The 16,292-nt window shown below is 30.8% G+C and overlaps 2 protein-coding genes across 2 annotated transcripts; one reads left to right on the top strand and one right to left on the bottom strand.

Annotated features, from left to right (window-relative positions):
• Positions 1–1,514: 1,514 nt before the first annotated feature.
• On the bottom strand, positions 1,515–4,090 carry LOC103864780 (proline-rich extensin-like protein EPR1). The gene has a single exon (XM_009142551.3). The coding sequence runs from the start codon at positions 4,061–4,063 to the stop codon at positions 1,649–1,651; it is 2,415 nt and encodes an 804-aa protein (XP_009140799.2). The 5' UTR covers positions 4,064–4,090; the 3' UTR covers positions 1,515–1,648.
• Positions 4,091–13,418: 9,328 nt separating this feature from the next.
• LOC103864779 (casparian strip membrane protein 3) lies at positions 13,419–15,991 on the top strand. The gene is made up of 3 exons (XM_009142550.2): positions 13,419–14,970; positions 15,120–15,243; positions 15,658–15,991. Exons 1-3 carry the CDS (start codon positions 14,648–14,650, stop codon positions 15,874–15,876), a joined length of 666 nt encoding a protein of 221 aa, XP_009140798.1. The 5' UTR covers positions 13,419–14,647; the 3' UTR covers positions 15,877–15,991.
• Positions 15,992–16,292: the final 301 nt, after the last annotated feature.

Below are 16,292 nucleotides of genomic sequence, written 5' to 3'. Positions count from 1 at the left end.
ATACTCACCAGTATACTAATCCTTCTTTAGAATTGCCATTTTAGTAATTATTGACTTTCATTTTTACCATATGAAATCCACTTGTCACATTTTTAGTAATGAAATATTTATGAGCGTATTGATTCCAAGGGGGTTTCCAATGGGATCGTTATAACAACAAATCTATGAAGAATCGTACAACACAACCATTATTCACTATATATTCATAATGATCACCAGATCCAAAAGGCCAAAATTAATTATGAAAATTAGAATGGGCATAAAACTAGAGAAAACCAGCAGACATTCACCAAAAATTATGTTGAAATTTGAGATGATAAGACCAATAAAACATCTGAAAGAAACTTGATAGATGATAACCAAGAAGGACAGAAGCAAAGGTTGGCAACGGAAGAATACGAATGTAAGTTTCAATCAAGATATTAGGATAAAAAATTGCAGTAACCACCAAATTACAACGAAGATATCATCATGGGAGAAAAACCACCATGGATGGATAATTTGCAAATGGAGTCATCCATTTCTATCGCATCCGTTTATTTCCATATGTGAAAATGAAGAAACAAACAGAAAAAATATGTAGGGCCGATGCCATAGTCGCCGTCGGCCTAAAAACCAAAGATTAAATTTGTGCACAAATTAGTCAAACGCCTTAGAATAAGGGGAAGGAAGGGAGAATATAACTTGCTTTTCAATTTCTGTCATTTTCTGAGGAAAGTTAATCTTTTATTTTATATCCTTAGAATTCATAAACAAGAAAAGTATTGTTTGCATTTGAGTCAGGATCTCCTGATAATTATAAGCCCAGAAGCCAAAAAAGTTTCTTCCCATTAGTTTGAGAAAGAGTGAAATATTAAAAGTTACCATTGAGTTTCGAAATAGGTTCTCACATTAATAAACTGACAGGTTTATACCGGTAAAACTAGGTTATACTTTCTATTATATATTGGCTCTTATAAATATATGCAATTTCCAGCCATAAAGCATACGCTTTATTTGCTTCTATTCAGACCTGCTCTGATTTTTCAGTTCAGTGAGTTATTTACTAGTTCCATATAAACTACTTTACATATGTTATAGTTTTTTATATTCAGTATTTCTATTTTTATTTAGTATCCATTTTGTTTGCATCTACAACATGACATAATATTGCTTTGCTGAATGTGTTATGCATTCGTTAGTGTTCAAAACAAGGAATGATGGTACAACACTTCAAAGTTCAAATAATCCATGCAATAAATATTTCTTTTATTCCAAAAGAAAGATATTTTTTTATTATGTACAAATCATATAAATTTTCTTTTCATTATCATTTATATCCATTTTATTTTCAATGCTGAGTCTAATTTTTAGTTTTACAATTCCTTCATTAAAAATATGTGAATAGTATCCAAATCCTAAATATCAGTAAAACAATGTAGATAGTTTACTCGATGCATTAAAATAATGACACAATATTTATGTTTTTCATAGATTTGAAAGTAAATAGTTCTCTATTGCAGTGAGGATAATAATAAAAGTTTACTTTACCATTCATTATAAACTTTATTTATTTTACCACACAATATGTGGTACCATATACAACATAGACATCCCTTGTGCTAGAAAGCCTACTTGGCGATCTTTTTGGGTGTATAAAACTCGTTATCTAAGGTTGTGAAAGATGTGCGTATGGAGGAGGAGTACCATATCCGACTTGTGGAGGACTATAAATTGGGGTTGGAGGCTTCTGCACAGGTGGTGGAAGTACAGGTGGACTGTATGTGGGCGTTGGAGGCTTTTGTATTGGTGGTGGTATTACAGGAGGACTGTAAGTTGGTGTCGGAGGTTTCACTGGGGGTGGTTTAACAGGTGGGCTATATGTTGGTGTTGGAGGTTTTTGCACTGGTGGTGGCTTTATAGGAGGGCTATAAGTTGGTGTTGGAGGCTTCACTGGGGGAGGTTTAATAGGTGGACTGTAGGTTGGTGTTGGAGGCTTCTGCACTGGTGGTGGCTTTACCGGAGGACTATAAGTGGGAGTTGGAGGCTTTTGCACAGGTGGTGGTTTGATAGGAGGGCTATAAGTTGGTGTTGGAGGTTTTTGCACGGGTGGTGGTTTGATAGGAGGACTGTAAGTTGGAGTTGGAGGCTTTTGCACAGGTGGTGGTTTAACAGGTGGACTATAAGTGGGTGTTGGAGGTTTCTGCACTGGTGGTGGTTTTACAGGAGGACTATAAGATGGTGTCGGAGGTTGTTGCACTGGTGGTGGCATTACGGGAGGACTATAAATAGGTGTTGGAGGCTTCACTGGTGGTGGTTTAACTGGTGGACTGTAGGTCGGTGTTGGAGGCTTCTGCACTGGTGGTGGCTTTATCGGAGGACTATAAGTGGGAGTTGGAGGCTTTTGCACTGGTGGTGGTTTGATAGGAGGGCTATAAGTTGGTGTTGGAGGTTTTTGCACGGGTGGTGGTTTGATAGGAGGACTGTAAGTTGGTGTGGGAGGCTTCTGGACGGGTGGTGGTTTAACAGGTGGACTATAAGTGGGCGTCGGAGGCTTTTGCACTGGAGGTGGTTTTACAGGAGGACTATAAGTTGGTGTCGGAGGTTTTACTGGAGGTGGTTTAATTGGTGGGCTGTACGTTGGTGTTGGAGGCTTTTGCACGGGTGGTGGTTTCACTGGCGGACTATAAATTGGTGTTGGAGGTTTCACTGGAGGTGGTTTAATAGGTGGACTGTATGTTGGAGTAGGAGGTTGTTGTACTGGTGGTGGTTTTATTGGAGGACTATAAGTAGGTGTTGGAGGCTTCACCGGGGGTGGTTTAACTGGAGGACTATAAGTTGGTGTTGGAGGCTTTTGCACTGGTGGTGGTTTAACAGGTGGACTATAAATTGGTGTCGGTGGTTTTTGAACGGGAGGTGGCTTGACTGGAGGACTGTAAGTTGGAGTTGGAGGCTTTACTGGAGGTGGTTTAATAGGTGGACTATAGGTTGGTGTGGGAGGTTGTTGCACTGGTGGTGGTTTTACAGGAGGACTATAAGTAGGTGTTGGAGGCTTCACCGGTGGTGGTTTAACTGGAGGACTATAGGTCGGTGTTGGAGGCTTTTGTACTGGTGGTGGTTTTATGGGAGGACTATAAGTAGGTGTTGGAGGTTTTTCGACTGGTGGTGGTTTGATAGGAGGAGGCTTTTGCACAGGTGGGGGTTTGATAGGAGGACTGTAAATTGGTGTTGGAGGCTTTTGGACTGGCGGTGGTTTGATATGAGGAGGCTTTTGCACGGGTGGTGGTTTGATATGGGGAGGTTTTTGGACTGGCGGTGGTCTGATATGGGGAGGCTTATGTACGGGTGGTGGTTTGATATGGGGAGGCTTGTGCACGGGTGGTGGTTTGATAGGAGGACTGTAAGTTGGTGTTGGCGGCTTTTGCACTGGTGGTGGTTTTACAGGAGGACTATAAATAGGTGTTGGAGGTTTCACAGGTGGTGGTTTAACTGGTGGACTATAAGTAGGTGTAGGAGGTTTTTGCACAGGTGGTGGTTTGACAGGCGGACTGTAAGTTGGTGTCGGAGGTTTAACTGGAGGTGGTTTAACAGGTGGACTATAGGTTGGTGTCGGAGGTTGTTGTACCGGTGGTGGTTTTATAGGAGGACTGTAAGTAGGTGTTGGAGGTTTCACCGGAGGTGGTTTAACTGGTGGACTATAAATAGGTGTCGGAGGTTTTTGCACTGGTGGTGGTTTAATAGGTGGACTATAAATTGGTGTTGGTGGTTTTTGAACGGGAGGTGGCTTGACTGGAGGGCTATAAGTTGGAGTCGGAGGCTTTTGCACCGGTGGTGGTTTTACAGGTGGACTATAAGTTGGTGTTGGTGGCTTTTGTACCGGTGGTGGCACAATTGGGGGACTGTAAGTTGGTGGTGTCGGTTGGCTGGGTGGAGCTCCATAAGTTGGTGACGGAGGTGTGTAACCATAATTATCAGTCTCATACCTACTGTTTTGATTCACTGTTTCTCCTGTAGCGACTAAAGAACCACTAAGAAAAAGAATAATGAGAAAGAAGCTCAGTATATTTATTAGTGGGACTCTCATTTTGTAAGTGACTTATTGTGAACTAAAGATAGAGACTCGTTCGGGAGTTTAAATACTTGAGGTTGTGAAAAAATCTTTATGAAAGGATGTGTCTTATCGTGCAAGCTTGTTTCTACAGAATTTACGGTAAATTGAAAGACTCTTTACTCTCTGCTTACGGGAAGAAAGGTTGTGGTTCGTGTCAAGAGAACCTTAAATTACTTTGTCCATATTCAAACTCGTGTAGTATCTCATTTCTAATGCCATACATGTGTCGTGATATTTTGCTTTAAAACCGTTTCTGATTCTGTAATTATATATTTGTCTTGCTATATTAATCAGATCACTTAATGTCAGTTTTAAGTATTTGTTTTTTAGTCTGAAGATGCCTGGAATTAGCTGGATACTTAGTTGCTTGTACGTTACGATCAGGTTTGGTAACGCCTTCTCTTTCACTTTATTGATTTTTTGAAAGACGAAACTAGTTGATTTCTCGCACATTACTTAACAGTATTGTTTCTCCAAAGTCCAAACCCTTAAAATATTTTTCTTTTCTTTCTTTAGAGACTTTGAATCATTTATATGCCAATAGTTAAAAATCAAGGACAAACTTGTAATATATTCAGTTACAAAAAAAAAAAAAAACTTGTAATATATTTAGCTAGAATAAATACAAGGTTAATGTAACATATAGGATTCAAAGGTTGTATTGTATGTCATTCTGATATTAATAATATTTTGATGGGAATCATATATATAGTCTGACTGTAATTTCGAATTGATGAATCTTGTTGTTCACGGTGTACCAAAATATTGACAAAACTAAATATTAGAAAATTTGCTCGCGACAACTCGCATTTGCTATATTATACATCATTTGTTTAGATTTTTCTGCCGACAGAGGAAATCTAGGAACCAAAAACAAAATCGAAATTCCAGATTTATTGCAGGAAAGCCGTAAGCCCGTAACAGTTCATATCATATGTGTGGTCACATGTCACCGTGTGCAGATTTTACTTCGTCTATGTACAATCTAAACTATTAATTAAAACATGAATACATTTTGTAGTTAATCCTGAATTTTCTTCAATAATTACAATAAAATGCCAGTGCTTTTAATTCTAGCAGCGAAATTATTGTTCCATATCTAACCAAATTTAAACGTGATGCATAACCAAATATATCTCGGTTACATATTATTTAAACAATCCTATTATTTCTATCTAAAATTCAATTCAATATTTATATATACCATTTGGTTTTGGAACACGTACATAATTGGTTTAGATTATTTTTCGGTTTAGTGTTGTCAACAGAATCAGATCCAACATTTCCAAAATCAAAATTGACTACTTTTGCATACAAAGTTTGTAAAACGTACCACAACAAATCAATCCATTATATAACATCGTTCTTCGAACATGCCATTATACATCAGCAGGCCATAAAGAATATAGTAAAAAGTTAAAAACTAATCTAATAACCAATTAAATCTCGTTTTTAATTATTATCTACACAATCCAATTAATTTATTAACAGCACAATTAAATATTTTTATATACTGATTGGTTTTGAAACACGTACACAATTGGTTTTAATTATTTCTCAATTTATTTTTGTCAATAGAATCAAATCCAAGATTTCCATGAACACTCTTTTGTATTAATTATATCCAAAATATATTAAAAATTCTAAATTGGTTAGTTAATATACAAAGATATCTTTTTCCACCAAATCTAAACTAATAAATTCGTATCCCAATTAAATCACGTAACATTTTAAAAACCTTATATATTTTTAATCAATTATTTATTCTACTAAAACTAAAATTGAAGTACAAAATAATATTTACCTATTTTAAGTTGTTTCTTAATTTTTACAGATTTTAGTTTCCTTTTAACTAATTATAACCATTTCACTAATTATTTTTTCTAATTTATTCGACAGTATTTATTAAAAAGTATAAAACATAACTTGCTTATTTTTAAGTATTTTATCACTTTTCTAATTATATAATTAATTTTATTTACTATAATAATTTAACATCATTTATTTTTATATGTTAGCAATAATAATTTCACATGTATGAATGAATTACTTCATTCGTAACAAAAATTCAAACGGGTTAACAAAGAATTTTTATTTGTTACATAATCAACACATGAACATTCAAGTACTCAGTCGAGTACAAATCAGTTTTTTGGATATTAGTTTTTTGGTTTTAAAATTAAATTTCATTCGGATATTACAAGTTTCCTATCAGAATTTAAGTCAAATCTTTCTAGGTCCAGATAAGTTTGTAAGAACTAAAAAAATATTCAAATAATCTATTATTTAAAAATGTCATTAAATAAATTAAAAAAACTTAAAAAATAAAAACATGTGCAGACGCACGGGTCCCAGTGACACTGTTAAGACTCAAGACAATCATTTAGTTCTTATTAACAATGGTTTAGGTGTGTGTTAATTTTATTCCAGTGTCGTCGCACCTTACTTTAAATTTATAAACATTTGCGAACAGCCCATTTATTTATTAAAACACGTTTTAAGGTATTTGTAAGTCCCGTGTATATTTTTGAAGATTGAAAAGGTATTCGTCCTAAGCCATCCGTATTTTCTGAAAGATTTTTTTGAGTAACTAACGAAATTTGGAACAAAATATGGTTATATTAAAAAAACAATCGATCAAACATTTTTTGTAAATTGTTTTTGGTAAATCGTGGATTGCTTCTTTAAACAATCGCTCTTTCTGACATACCAGCGAGCATCTTCAGCTGCATGTTGCAGAGATTCTCCAGGTGTAGTTCTATATTTTTATAGATTATCAAACTTATATGGAAGTTAGTGTAAGCGTTTCAACTCAAATAAGGATGTATATTGTGATTGTGGTTAAGGATTCAATTTGGAATTATGACAGTTATAACCAGACACATCTTTATTTTGATTGAAAGACTATCCTTCTCTATGCTTTCATATTACAACTAGTTTTGGAACAAGATCCCTCTAGTTTGTCTCCATAGTTGTCTCCCATGCAACTTAATATACTATTATTTTCTCAAAAAGAAAAACTTAATATACTATTCTTTGTTACTCATATCTGTCAGCAAGCCCATTCACTTAGCAAGTTAGGAAAGAAACAAAAATTCTACTTATTTACCTTGCTCCTTTAGACTTTTTTTGTTACAAGAAAAATAAACCTGTAGATGCATTAAGCTATACTGATTGTTGAAAATAGAAAAGATATACCAACAAAATTTTGTATCTGGTTTATTGACTTTCGGAAAGAGAAAGGGGATATAACTTTGTTTAGAATAAATATTGGTGTTGTTTTTTTTTTTTGCAGGAATATTCCGGATCAAAATTTGATATTTATGTGGTACGGGCTTAAGATCAAAAATAGAATAGACTTTAGGCGTTTGGCATATGAGTTCAAAATTTAGACCATTTGGTTCTAGATTTTGTTTTTCCCGTACTAGATAGAGGGATTAAGTTGTTAGGAGGAAAAGACCATTGTTTAATGTATTTAGAGAACAATAATCTACTTTTCCAATTCCACCTCAATGTCAGTAGAGTTTTATGTTCATTGGTAAAGAAAGTCTCCAATTCTGTGGACGAAAACGATCATCATCACTCTATCAACGCTTATTGTAATCCGTCCCTGTGGTAAAAACAAATATTTATGATGAGCTCGAAGTCAGCAAAAATTTAAGAAAGAACTCAGATGCAAGTAATCTGGAAAGTGAAGTAAAGTTACTATCTCAAGTAATATCTTCTGAATAAAAATCATCTTCTGAACAAGGGAAGCCTCTGAGTTCAGACCCTCCATCCGCTTCACTACCCATCTCACCGCCCTCTTCACTAAAAACCCGCTCTTAGATGTGTTCAAGATTCACCTAGTCTCGCCGGTGCAACTTGTTGGCTTTAGTGCTGATTTTAATTTATGGGATAAAGCTCTCATCAACGTGACAAAAGCATATGTTCCTCCCAAAATCAGATCCACTTCTGATGCTCCTCCGGTCTTTCCTCTCATCACATCCTTCTTGGTCAGTGTTTGGGACTTGGTTTACATGTTGAGCTTCAGCTCTAAATCCAAGCACTGTAAGTCTTGTTCTATCGATGTTTTCAGCGGTTCTGAAGCTCCCTTCGAATATTTTTCTGGCCAACATTATTCTTCAACAAGGTCCCCTTACAGACATAGACCTTGCTCGTTTAAATGGCTGTTCAGGCAAATCTAGCCTCTCCGTGGGCATACTCGGTTTCTTTCAAACCCTCTTGAATGGGTGTATCCACTTCAGTTCTGATATTATAAGCGCTTTGAAACAATTGTTTCAGGGATACAAGTGAAGGTTCTCCATGGTTCTCTTCACAATGAGCAAGTCTCGCCTTTTAACATATCTATCATAGTATATTTTAGGTTGTAATTGTCTTACAGTTGAGAATAGTTTCGGTTGTAACTGGTTAAGCTCATTGGGCCGTTAATATTATTAGTTGTCCAATAAAAAGAACAAGTGGAGTCTCTATTATATATGGGACATTTGGATCAATATCAATTTTTGATATTATTTTTAAAAAATTGGCATCGAAATTTCTAGTTTATTACTAATGTATATATAGCCTCATGGCCAGCGGAAAGAGCTAGCCAACTTTGCACCAGACAGTCTACATAAGGAGCATTTAGTATGCGTGATAGGCCACCTTTAGCAAGGCAGTCAGTGGCCTTTAGCAAGGCAGTGAGCACCTACATTTAGAGATCTTGGTATGTAAGCAATTGAGAATTTAAAAAAAAAACAGCATAACTGGCTTTTATTTCGTCCAACTCAGGTGCCATTGCTGGCCAGTCTTCTTGTTTCAGCATGTCTTGATATCATATAATTATGCATCCATATTCTAAACTTTTGCAGAATTTTAATTTTAGAAGCATCAAGATTCAAGAAATTGAAAACTCAATTTAAAAGAAGCAGTATTTTGGACACTGAGCAACTCAGAGAATCCCAAGTACAGAAGCCTTATCTCTCTTGGATGTCAAGAGGTGTCAAGAGTTATGACATCTATAATGTGTACGTGCTTTGATATCAAATGCGCTGTTAATGTGAAAAATAGTAAATGCGCCTATGAATGTTGTGTACGTGGTACCTTTTATTCTATTCAGATTTCCCTTTTGACTCTTGCTTACTTTTTTTTTTTTTTTTTTAACTTCACTCTTGCTTACTTGCTTGCTAGAAAAGAATTGATGTTAGATATAAAAAGTTTTTGCTAATGTCTGTAATATTATTTGAAAAATCTGTTTATTATGTGTCGCGCTCACATTAACTCTCACGATGGTTGATTACAATAATACCCTTAATGAATTAAATATATTAAATTTAAATACTATTATTGAATTTTAATTTAGTTTCCTTTTTAAAATTTTCCAAATAACATATATAATAAAAAGGAAAATTTTATAAATTTTTAAAAAAATTAAAACGAAAATAGAAATATTCCATTTAAAAAATATTTTTAATAACATAAAATACACTTTTGAAGTAATAAAATATTTCTTTATATCTATATTTTCTTAGATAAAAATATATATTTGAATATAATGTGTTATAATATAACAACATTCACACACATAATCTTGATATTCAAAAAAGAAATATTATTTCTTTTAAAACATAATTTTAAACAATACAAAAATGTATATTTTAAAGTAATAGAAATATTTTTTATATATCTATATATTTTCTTAGATGATTACATAAACTGGTATATGTTTAATTGACTAAAAATAGTTTATAATTAGTATTATTGAAATGTTTTATTTATTTTTCATATATTCAGTTGACTATAATATATTTCAATTATAGTAAAAAATCTTTAAATTATATTTTACTTATATAATATGATTTTTAAAATACAATCACCCATTTTTTAAATTGCTTTTTTTAAGTGATATTAAAAAACAATTAACAATAAATATATTTTAATTAAATAATTATAATTTTTTAAAATAACATAACACTATATACTTTAACGAGGTAGATATATTATATTTAATCATTATTAAAATTATTCGTTTTCATAATATTAAATTTGCTTTTAAATTTTATGTTTTTATTTTTGTGGAACTTAATATGACTATAATTAAAATACCAAAGAAATCAGAATTCTCAGATTAAGATGATTTAAAATAAATTTCAGTTTATCATTTAATAAATTTAACGCATAAAATTATTTAGAATTTATAAAATATTTTAATTATTGTAAATATTGATATGTGTTCATGAGCTTCTAAAAATGTATCAGTTACTTATATATGTAACTTCACATTGATCATCGTTTTATTTTCTGATATTTTGTTTTAAAAAATCAACATATAATTTGATAAATATTATGAAATTACATGCACACTTAAATAATAAGTAAAACTAATTTTATTTTACTTAATTATAATAAAAGTAATTATACTTCAGTTTGATTTAACTTATATCTAAAATCATAGATTTAACTAAAATAAGAATATATAATTTTATAATAATAATTTATTTTATAAATATAAATTATAGGATTACTCAATACATATTAACAAATGAAAATAAAATATTAACCAACTGTTATAATTTAGTTTTTTGTAAAATTTATATGTATGCATGAGATATTGTAGAATATTATCGTTATATTAATTTACGTAATTTGTAATCAGACACTTTAGTTTATTTTATATTCAATTCTAAGCACAATATATCTTAAGTTATACATAATCTTCCTCAAATATATTTACATATCTAAGACAACAACCAACGTAAATGCAAATAAGAAAATTAATCATAATGTTAATATATTTAAAATAAAAAAATATTATAGTTAAATTCAGAGAAATAGATAGAATCTAATATACACAAATGATAATTAAATCGACTATAAAATAACAAAACTGACTAGATATAACATATCTACAATCATATGTCTAATTAAATTAATATAATGTTATTAATATAAATTATGCATACAAATTATAAATTAATTTAAAATAAAAAAATAACAATTCAATTGTTATAATATTTTTATTTTATAAATATTTATACCCGTGTATGAGCACGGAAAAATCACCTAGTATATATATATACTAGGATAAGACCCGCGCCTTGCGCGGGATTAAATTATTATTTTTATTATATTTTGGAGAATAAAACAATAGTTTGGCTTCATTTGGATTAGGGGTGTTCAATTCGGATATCGGGTTGGTTTCGGTTCGGTTCGGTTTTTTTCGGTATTTCGGTTAGTTAAATATAACTACTATTCTAAATCCATATTTACTTTGACTTTAGTCTTTCACATACTTTTGAAAGATTTCAACTGGACGACTAAATTGATCAGCCAATCTTGTTGCTTTAAATCATTAGTATTTATATATATATATATATATATATTATTTAGTTTGAATATTTATTAAATAAAAATTCATATGCGTTATATTTTATGATCATTTGTAACTTATTATGACAAAAAAAATAATCTATTGATCACAAAATTTTCAGAGTGAGAATATTCAAATTTCTAATAATATATAGACGTTTTGAAAAATTCAAAATATAACATATAAGAAAAAATATAAATGTTTTTATTATATATTTAATGTGATTTTTTTAATATCTTTCAATAATATAAAATTAAAAAAAGAACAAAGATACAAAAATTGTTATCAAATATTTATTATTCATAATAATTAATTTTCATATATACGTTAATCATATTAGGTAATTTTGTAGCTTCTAATTAAGGAAAGTGCAAAAAAATATTTGGTAGATTATTTATCAATTCGATAGTTAGTTTAATAAAAAATATAATGTAAGTTAAGATAGACCAACCTATTTTTCTAAGAATAGTATATTTTATATAGTCATTTATTAAATGAGAATTTATAATCATACAGTTCTATGATCATTCATATCATTTTATAACTGAATATTTAAATCATCGATAACAAAATTTTCAATGTGAAATCTTTAATAAGTTTATAATTTATAAATATTTTTGAAAATTCATTGAAAGTTTTAATATTAAAATATTTATGTAATCTTATGGTATATAGTATAATCTATATATATATGTTTTATTATTAAATTATATTTTTTACTCATATGGTTTTAAAATCATGTGTATCTTCTTATAATATTAAATAAAAGTTCATATTAATACAATTTTATGATCATTTGTAACTTATTATGACAAAAAAATAATCTATTGATCACAAAATTTTCAGAGTGGGAATCTTCAAATTTCTAATAATTTATAGACGTTTTGAAAAATTCAAAATATAACATATAAGAAAAAATATAAATGTTTTTATTATATATTTAATGTGATTTTTTAATATCTTTCAATAATATAAAATTAAAAAAAAACTAAGATACAAAAATTGTTATCAAATATTTATTATTCATAATAATTAATTTTCATATATACGTTAATCATATTAGGTAATTTCGTATCTTCTAATTAAGGAAAGTGCAAGAAAATATTTGGTAGATTATTTATCAATTCGATAGTTAGTTTAATAAAAAATATAATGTAAGTTAAGATAGACCAACATATTTTTCTAAGAATAGTATATTTTATATAGTCATTTATTAAATGAGAATTTATAATCATACAGTTCTATGATCATTCATATCATTTTATAACTGAATATTTAAATCATCGATAACAAAATTTTCAATGTGAAATCTTTAATAAGTTTATAATTTATAAATGTTTGTGAAAATTCATTGAAAGTTTTAATATTAAAATATTTATGTAATCTTATGGTATATAGTGTTTAATCTATATATATATATTTACTTATGGTATATAGTGTTTAATCTATATATATATATATATATATTTATTTTATTATTAAATGATATTTTTTACTCATATGGTTTTAAAATCATGTGTATCTTCTTATAATAAAAATGTTAAACCATTGATCATTAATTTTTAACATAATAATTTTAATAGTTTTAGTCATTTATTGTCGTTTTTTAAAATTCAAAATATAACATATACGAAAAAATCTAAATTTTATTTTTATAGCTAATTTGATTGTTTAATTTATTTTAATAATATAAAATTAAACAAAAAAATGAGGGAGGAGATATAAATTGTTATCAAATCTTTATTATTAAAATCATTAATTGTCATATATATATTAGTCATTTATGGTAATTCCGTAGGTTTTATTTAAGGAAAGAAAATATCATATCATATCATTATATCATATAGTTTGACCAACTTATGTACCTAACAACATATAAAAATTGAATATGGACCTACTTATTTTTCAATTGAATGTAATTGACTACCTAATTGAGTGCCACATATGCATTGGGGCCTCTTTTAATTAATACAAAATTGAGGTTACATCTTTTCAAATGTTCCTCAATTAATATATAAGGGATATATATTTAACAAAAGTTCCTTTGATTTGTGGTGTCTTTCTGGTGGAAAAAATAAATAAAATCACAACGTGAGCAGAAGGAAAAAAAAGATATAAAGCGTTTATAATTACACCGACCATGGACTATTTGATCTGGAAAATATAAAGCTAGCCATGATGTGAGGAAACTTTGAGGAGTGAGAACGACGGCATATGATTGACCAGTCCTAAAACTATGAATGTTGTTATTGAATAGACAAGCCATAAGATTATTTACCTTACGCGATTCTTAGCTTGTTCCACTAACTACATTCCAGATAATATCCTGACAAAAACTCTGAAACCGCATATTTGATCGATGGACTAATCTCTGAAATTTAAACTTTAGCTAACAACAATAAGAAATATATCAAATTATCCTCCTGGCCTTTTAGATAAAGTTGACTTTCCATTTAAACAAAGTAGGCTCACTTCAGCATTCTTCTTCCTCTACGCAAAATCAGATTAAACTTAAAAATATTAGTTGCCTTTCAGTTTTTGTCGGAAATTCCCGACAAATTTAGTTCCCTCGAGAATTCTGTCGAAATTGACTATATTTTTTGTAATGATGTAAGACAATATTGAACCAGCATATCACGCATAGTTCACAAAAAAAAAAAAATACAAATTGATAAGGTGAATTAACAATATTCTACATCACCTACTAGGTGCAACCTAAAGCAAAGTTAGCAAATAATTCAACCTGACCTAATCCTATAAAAAAAAATGTGTAACGCCTTCATTCAGAGCGACTCACTGGTCCAAAAGTAATTATTCTTTAAAAGAACGTCTATGTGTGTATAATGCATATTTGGTTATATATAACTTAAAGGTATATGAGCGTTGACATAGAAACACTTTTATTAGGTTCAATAACCAACAATCCCAATAATATACAATCCGAGTTTATATGGAAATGGAGCAAGTCGTCTTCAATATTTTATCAAGCGACGATCTTGAATGTAAGATTATGAAGAAAGTCCCATCAAACCTAAAAGGAAGAATACACATACCCAAACCAATTCAGCAACTTCACCAAGTCAATCATATATATATATATATAATTACAAGCAAGACTTATGATTCATCATCAAAATATCTAGCTCCTCCTTTGAAGATTCGGAAAGGAATAATCCCATAATTTCCCCTCTTCTTAGTTATTTCCCATGGATATAGAAAAGGCCGGTAGCAGAAGAGAAGAAGAAGAACCCATTGTTCAAAAGCCAAAGCTAGACAAAGGAAAAGGCAAAGCTCATGTGTTTGCTCCTCCTATGAACTACAGTCGAATCATGGAAAAACATAAGCAAGAAAAGGTGAATATGGCCGGCTGGAAAAGAGGTGTAGCAATCTTTGATTTTGTACTTAGACTCATTGCAGCCATTACGGCCATGGCCGCTGCAGCAAAGATGGCAACCACCGAAGAGACTCTTCCTTTCTTCACTCAGTTCTTGCAGTTCAGTGCTGACTACACCGATTTACCAACGTTGTCGTAAGTTATAAAATGTTCAGTTTTACTTAGATTATACCAAGAATTTAATAAATAACTTATCGAAATCATTTTGTGGCTCTGAGTTTGGTGCTTAGTAAGTTACTATAATTTTTGTAGCTCTGAATTTAATATATGTGTTTTTTTAACAGATCTTTCGTTATAGTAAACTCAATCGTGGGCGGTTACCTAACCCTCTCATTGCCTTTCTCCATTGTCTGTATCATCCGGCCTCTCGCCGTGCCGCCTAGGCTCTTCCTCATCTTATGTGACACGGTAATATTTTATATGCAAGATTACTATCTAAAACGTAACATTTTCTTTTTGTTGGGGGTTTTATATATATCCAGAGAAATAATATCTCAAAATAATAATAATAATAATAAACGCAAACGCCCACTTACCACTACGAAAGAGTTCCCCATTAACAATGAAAATTTTCGTAAAACTGTAGTTTCATTTAGAAAAAGCATTATAAAAATGTAAACGTAAAACCAGCGCCGAAAACAATAAGTTCTTTAATCATTGAACCTCGGGTGATAAGGTTAGGTTGATACAGGTAGGTCGTTAATGTATAGAATATGGTTGTATATATACAAAGGTTTTAAGATCAATACGATGAATGTATATGTTGATTACATAAACACTAGACATCCCTGTATTAATTCGTATAAATCTTTTGCGGACCAGGCGATGATGGGCCTCACAATGATGGCAGCATCGGCTTCTGCAGCGATAGTTTATTTGGCGCACAACGGGAATTCAAGCTCGAATTGGCTTCCGGTTTGCCAGCAGTTTGGTGACTTTTGCCAAGGAACGAGCGGCGCCGTGGTGGCTTCCTTTATTGCAGCGGCTCTTTTGATGTTCCTCGTCGTCCTCTCTGCATTTGCTCTCAAGAGATCGACTTGAAAGCTTGTAATGAAATTCATTTGTGTGAAAATTTTAAAAGGGTCAGATTATGATTTGTCTTTTATTGTGTTGTGTAACTCGAATGTACTGTGGATCATGTTGTAAATCAGTCTCATCTTACACATAGTTTGTTTTTGTGTTTTCCCCAGCATAATTAATTGTCGTTTGAAAGAGATCATTTATTTACCTGAGCATGTTGGAAAATATTATGTAACATATATATAGTCATCATGATGGTTACGGTGATGATTGTTTTTAGTTTTTATGATGTTTTTTTTTTGTTTTTGGAAATCTGTTTTATTAGTCAATCATGTTTTTAAAGAAAAGGATTCCCTAAATGTTAGGATAATTAACTTTTTTAAATTTGTTTTATACTGTAGCAGTTTCATAAAGAATATCATTTTAATTTTTTTATT

This window comes from Brassica rapa, chromosome A04 (genome assembly GCF_000309985.2).
Source record: "Brassica rapa cultivar Chiifu-401-42 chromosome A04, CAAS_Brap_v3.01, whole genome shotgun sequence".
Classification (NCBI taxonomy): Eukaryota; Viridiplantae; Streptophyta; class Magnoliopsida; order Brassicales; family Brassicaceae; genus Brassica; species Brassica rapa.
The sequence above is the reverse complement of the archived record's forward strand: the minus strand, read 5'-3'. Positions and strand labels throughout refer to the sequence as shown.

What these genes read in the sequence shown, in the direction of transcription:
- LOC103864780 (XM_009142551.3), bottom strand. Translation starts at nt 4,063, where the DNA reads ATGAGAGTCCCACTAATAAATATACTGAGCTTCTTTCTCATTATTCTT.
- LOC103864779 (XM_009142550.2), top strand. Translation starts at nt 14,648, where the DNA reads ATGGATATAGAAAAGGCCGGTAGCAGAAGAGAAGAAGAAGAACCCATT. An exon ending in ACCGATTTACCAACGTTGTC is followed by an intron (nt 14,971 to 15,119) that starts GTAAGTTATAAA and finishes TTTTTTTAACAG; the next exon opens with ATCTTTCGTTATAGTAAACT. An exon ending in TCCTCATCTTATGTGACACG is followed by an intron (nt 15,244 to 15,657) that starts GTAATATTTTAT and finishes TTTGCGGACCAG; the next exon opens with GCGATGATGGGCCTCACAAT.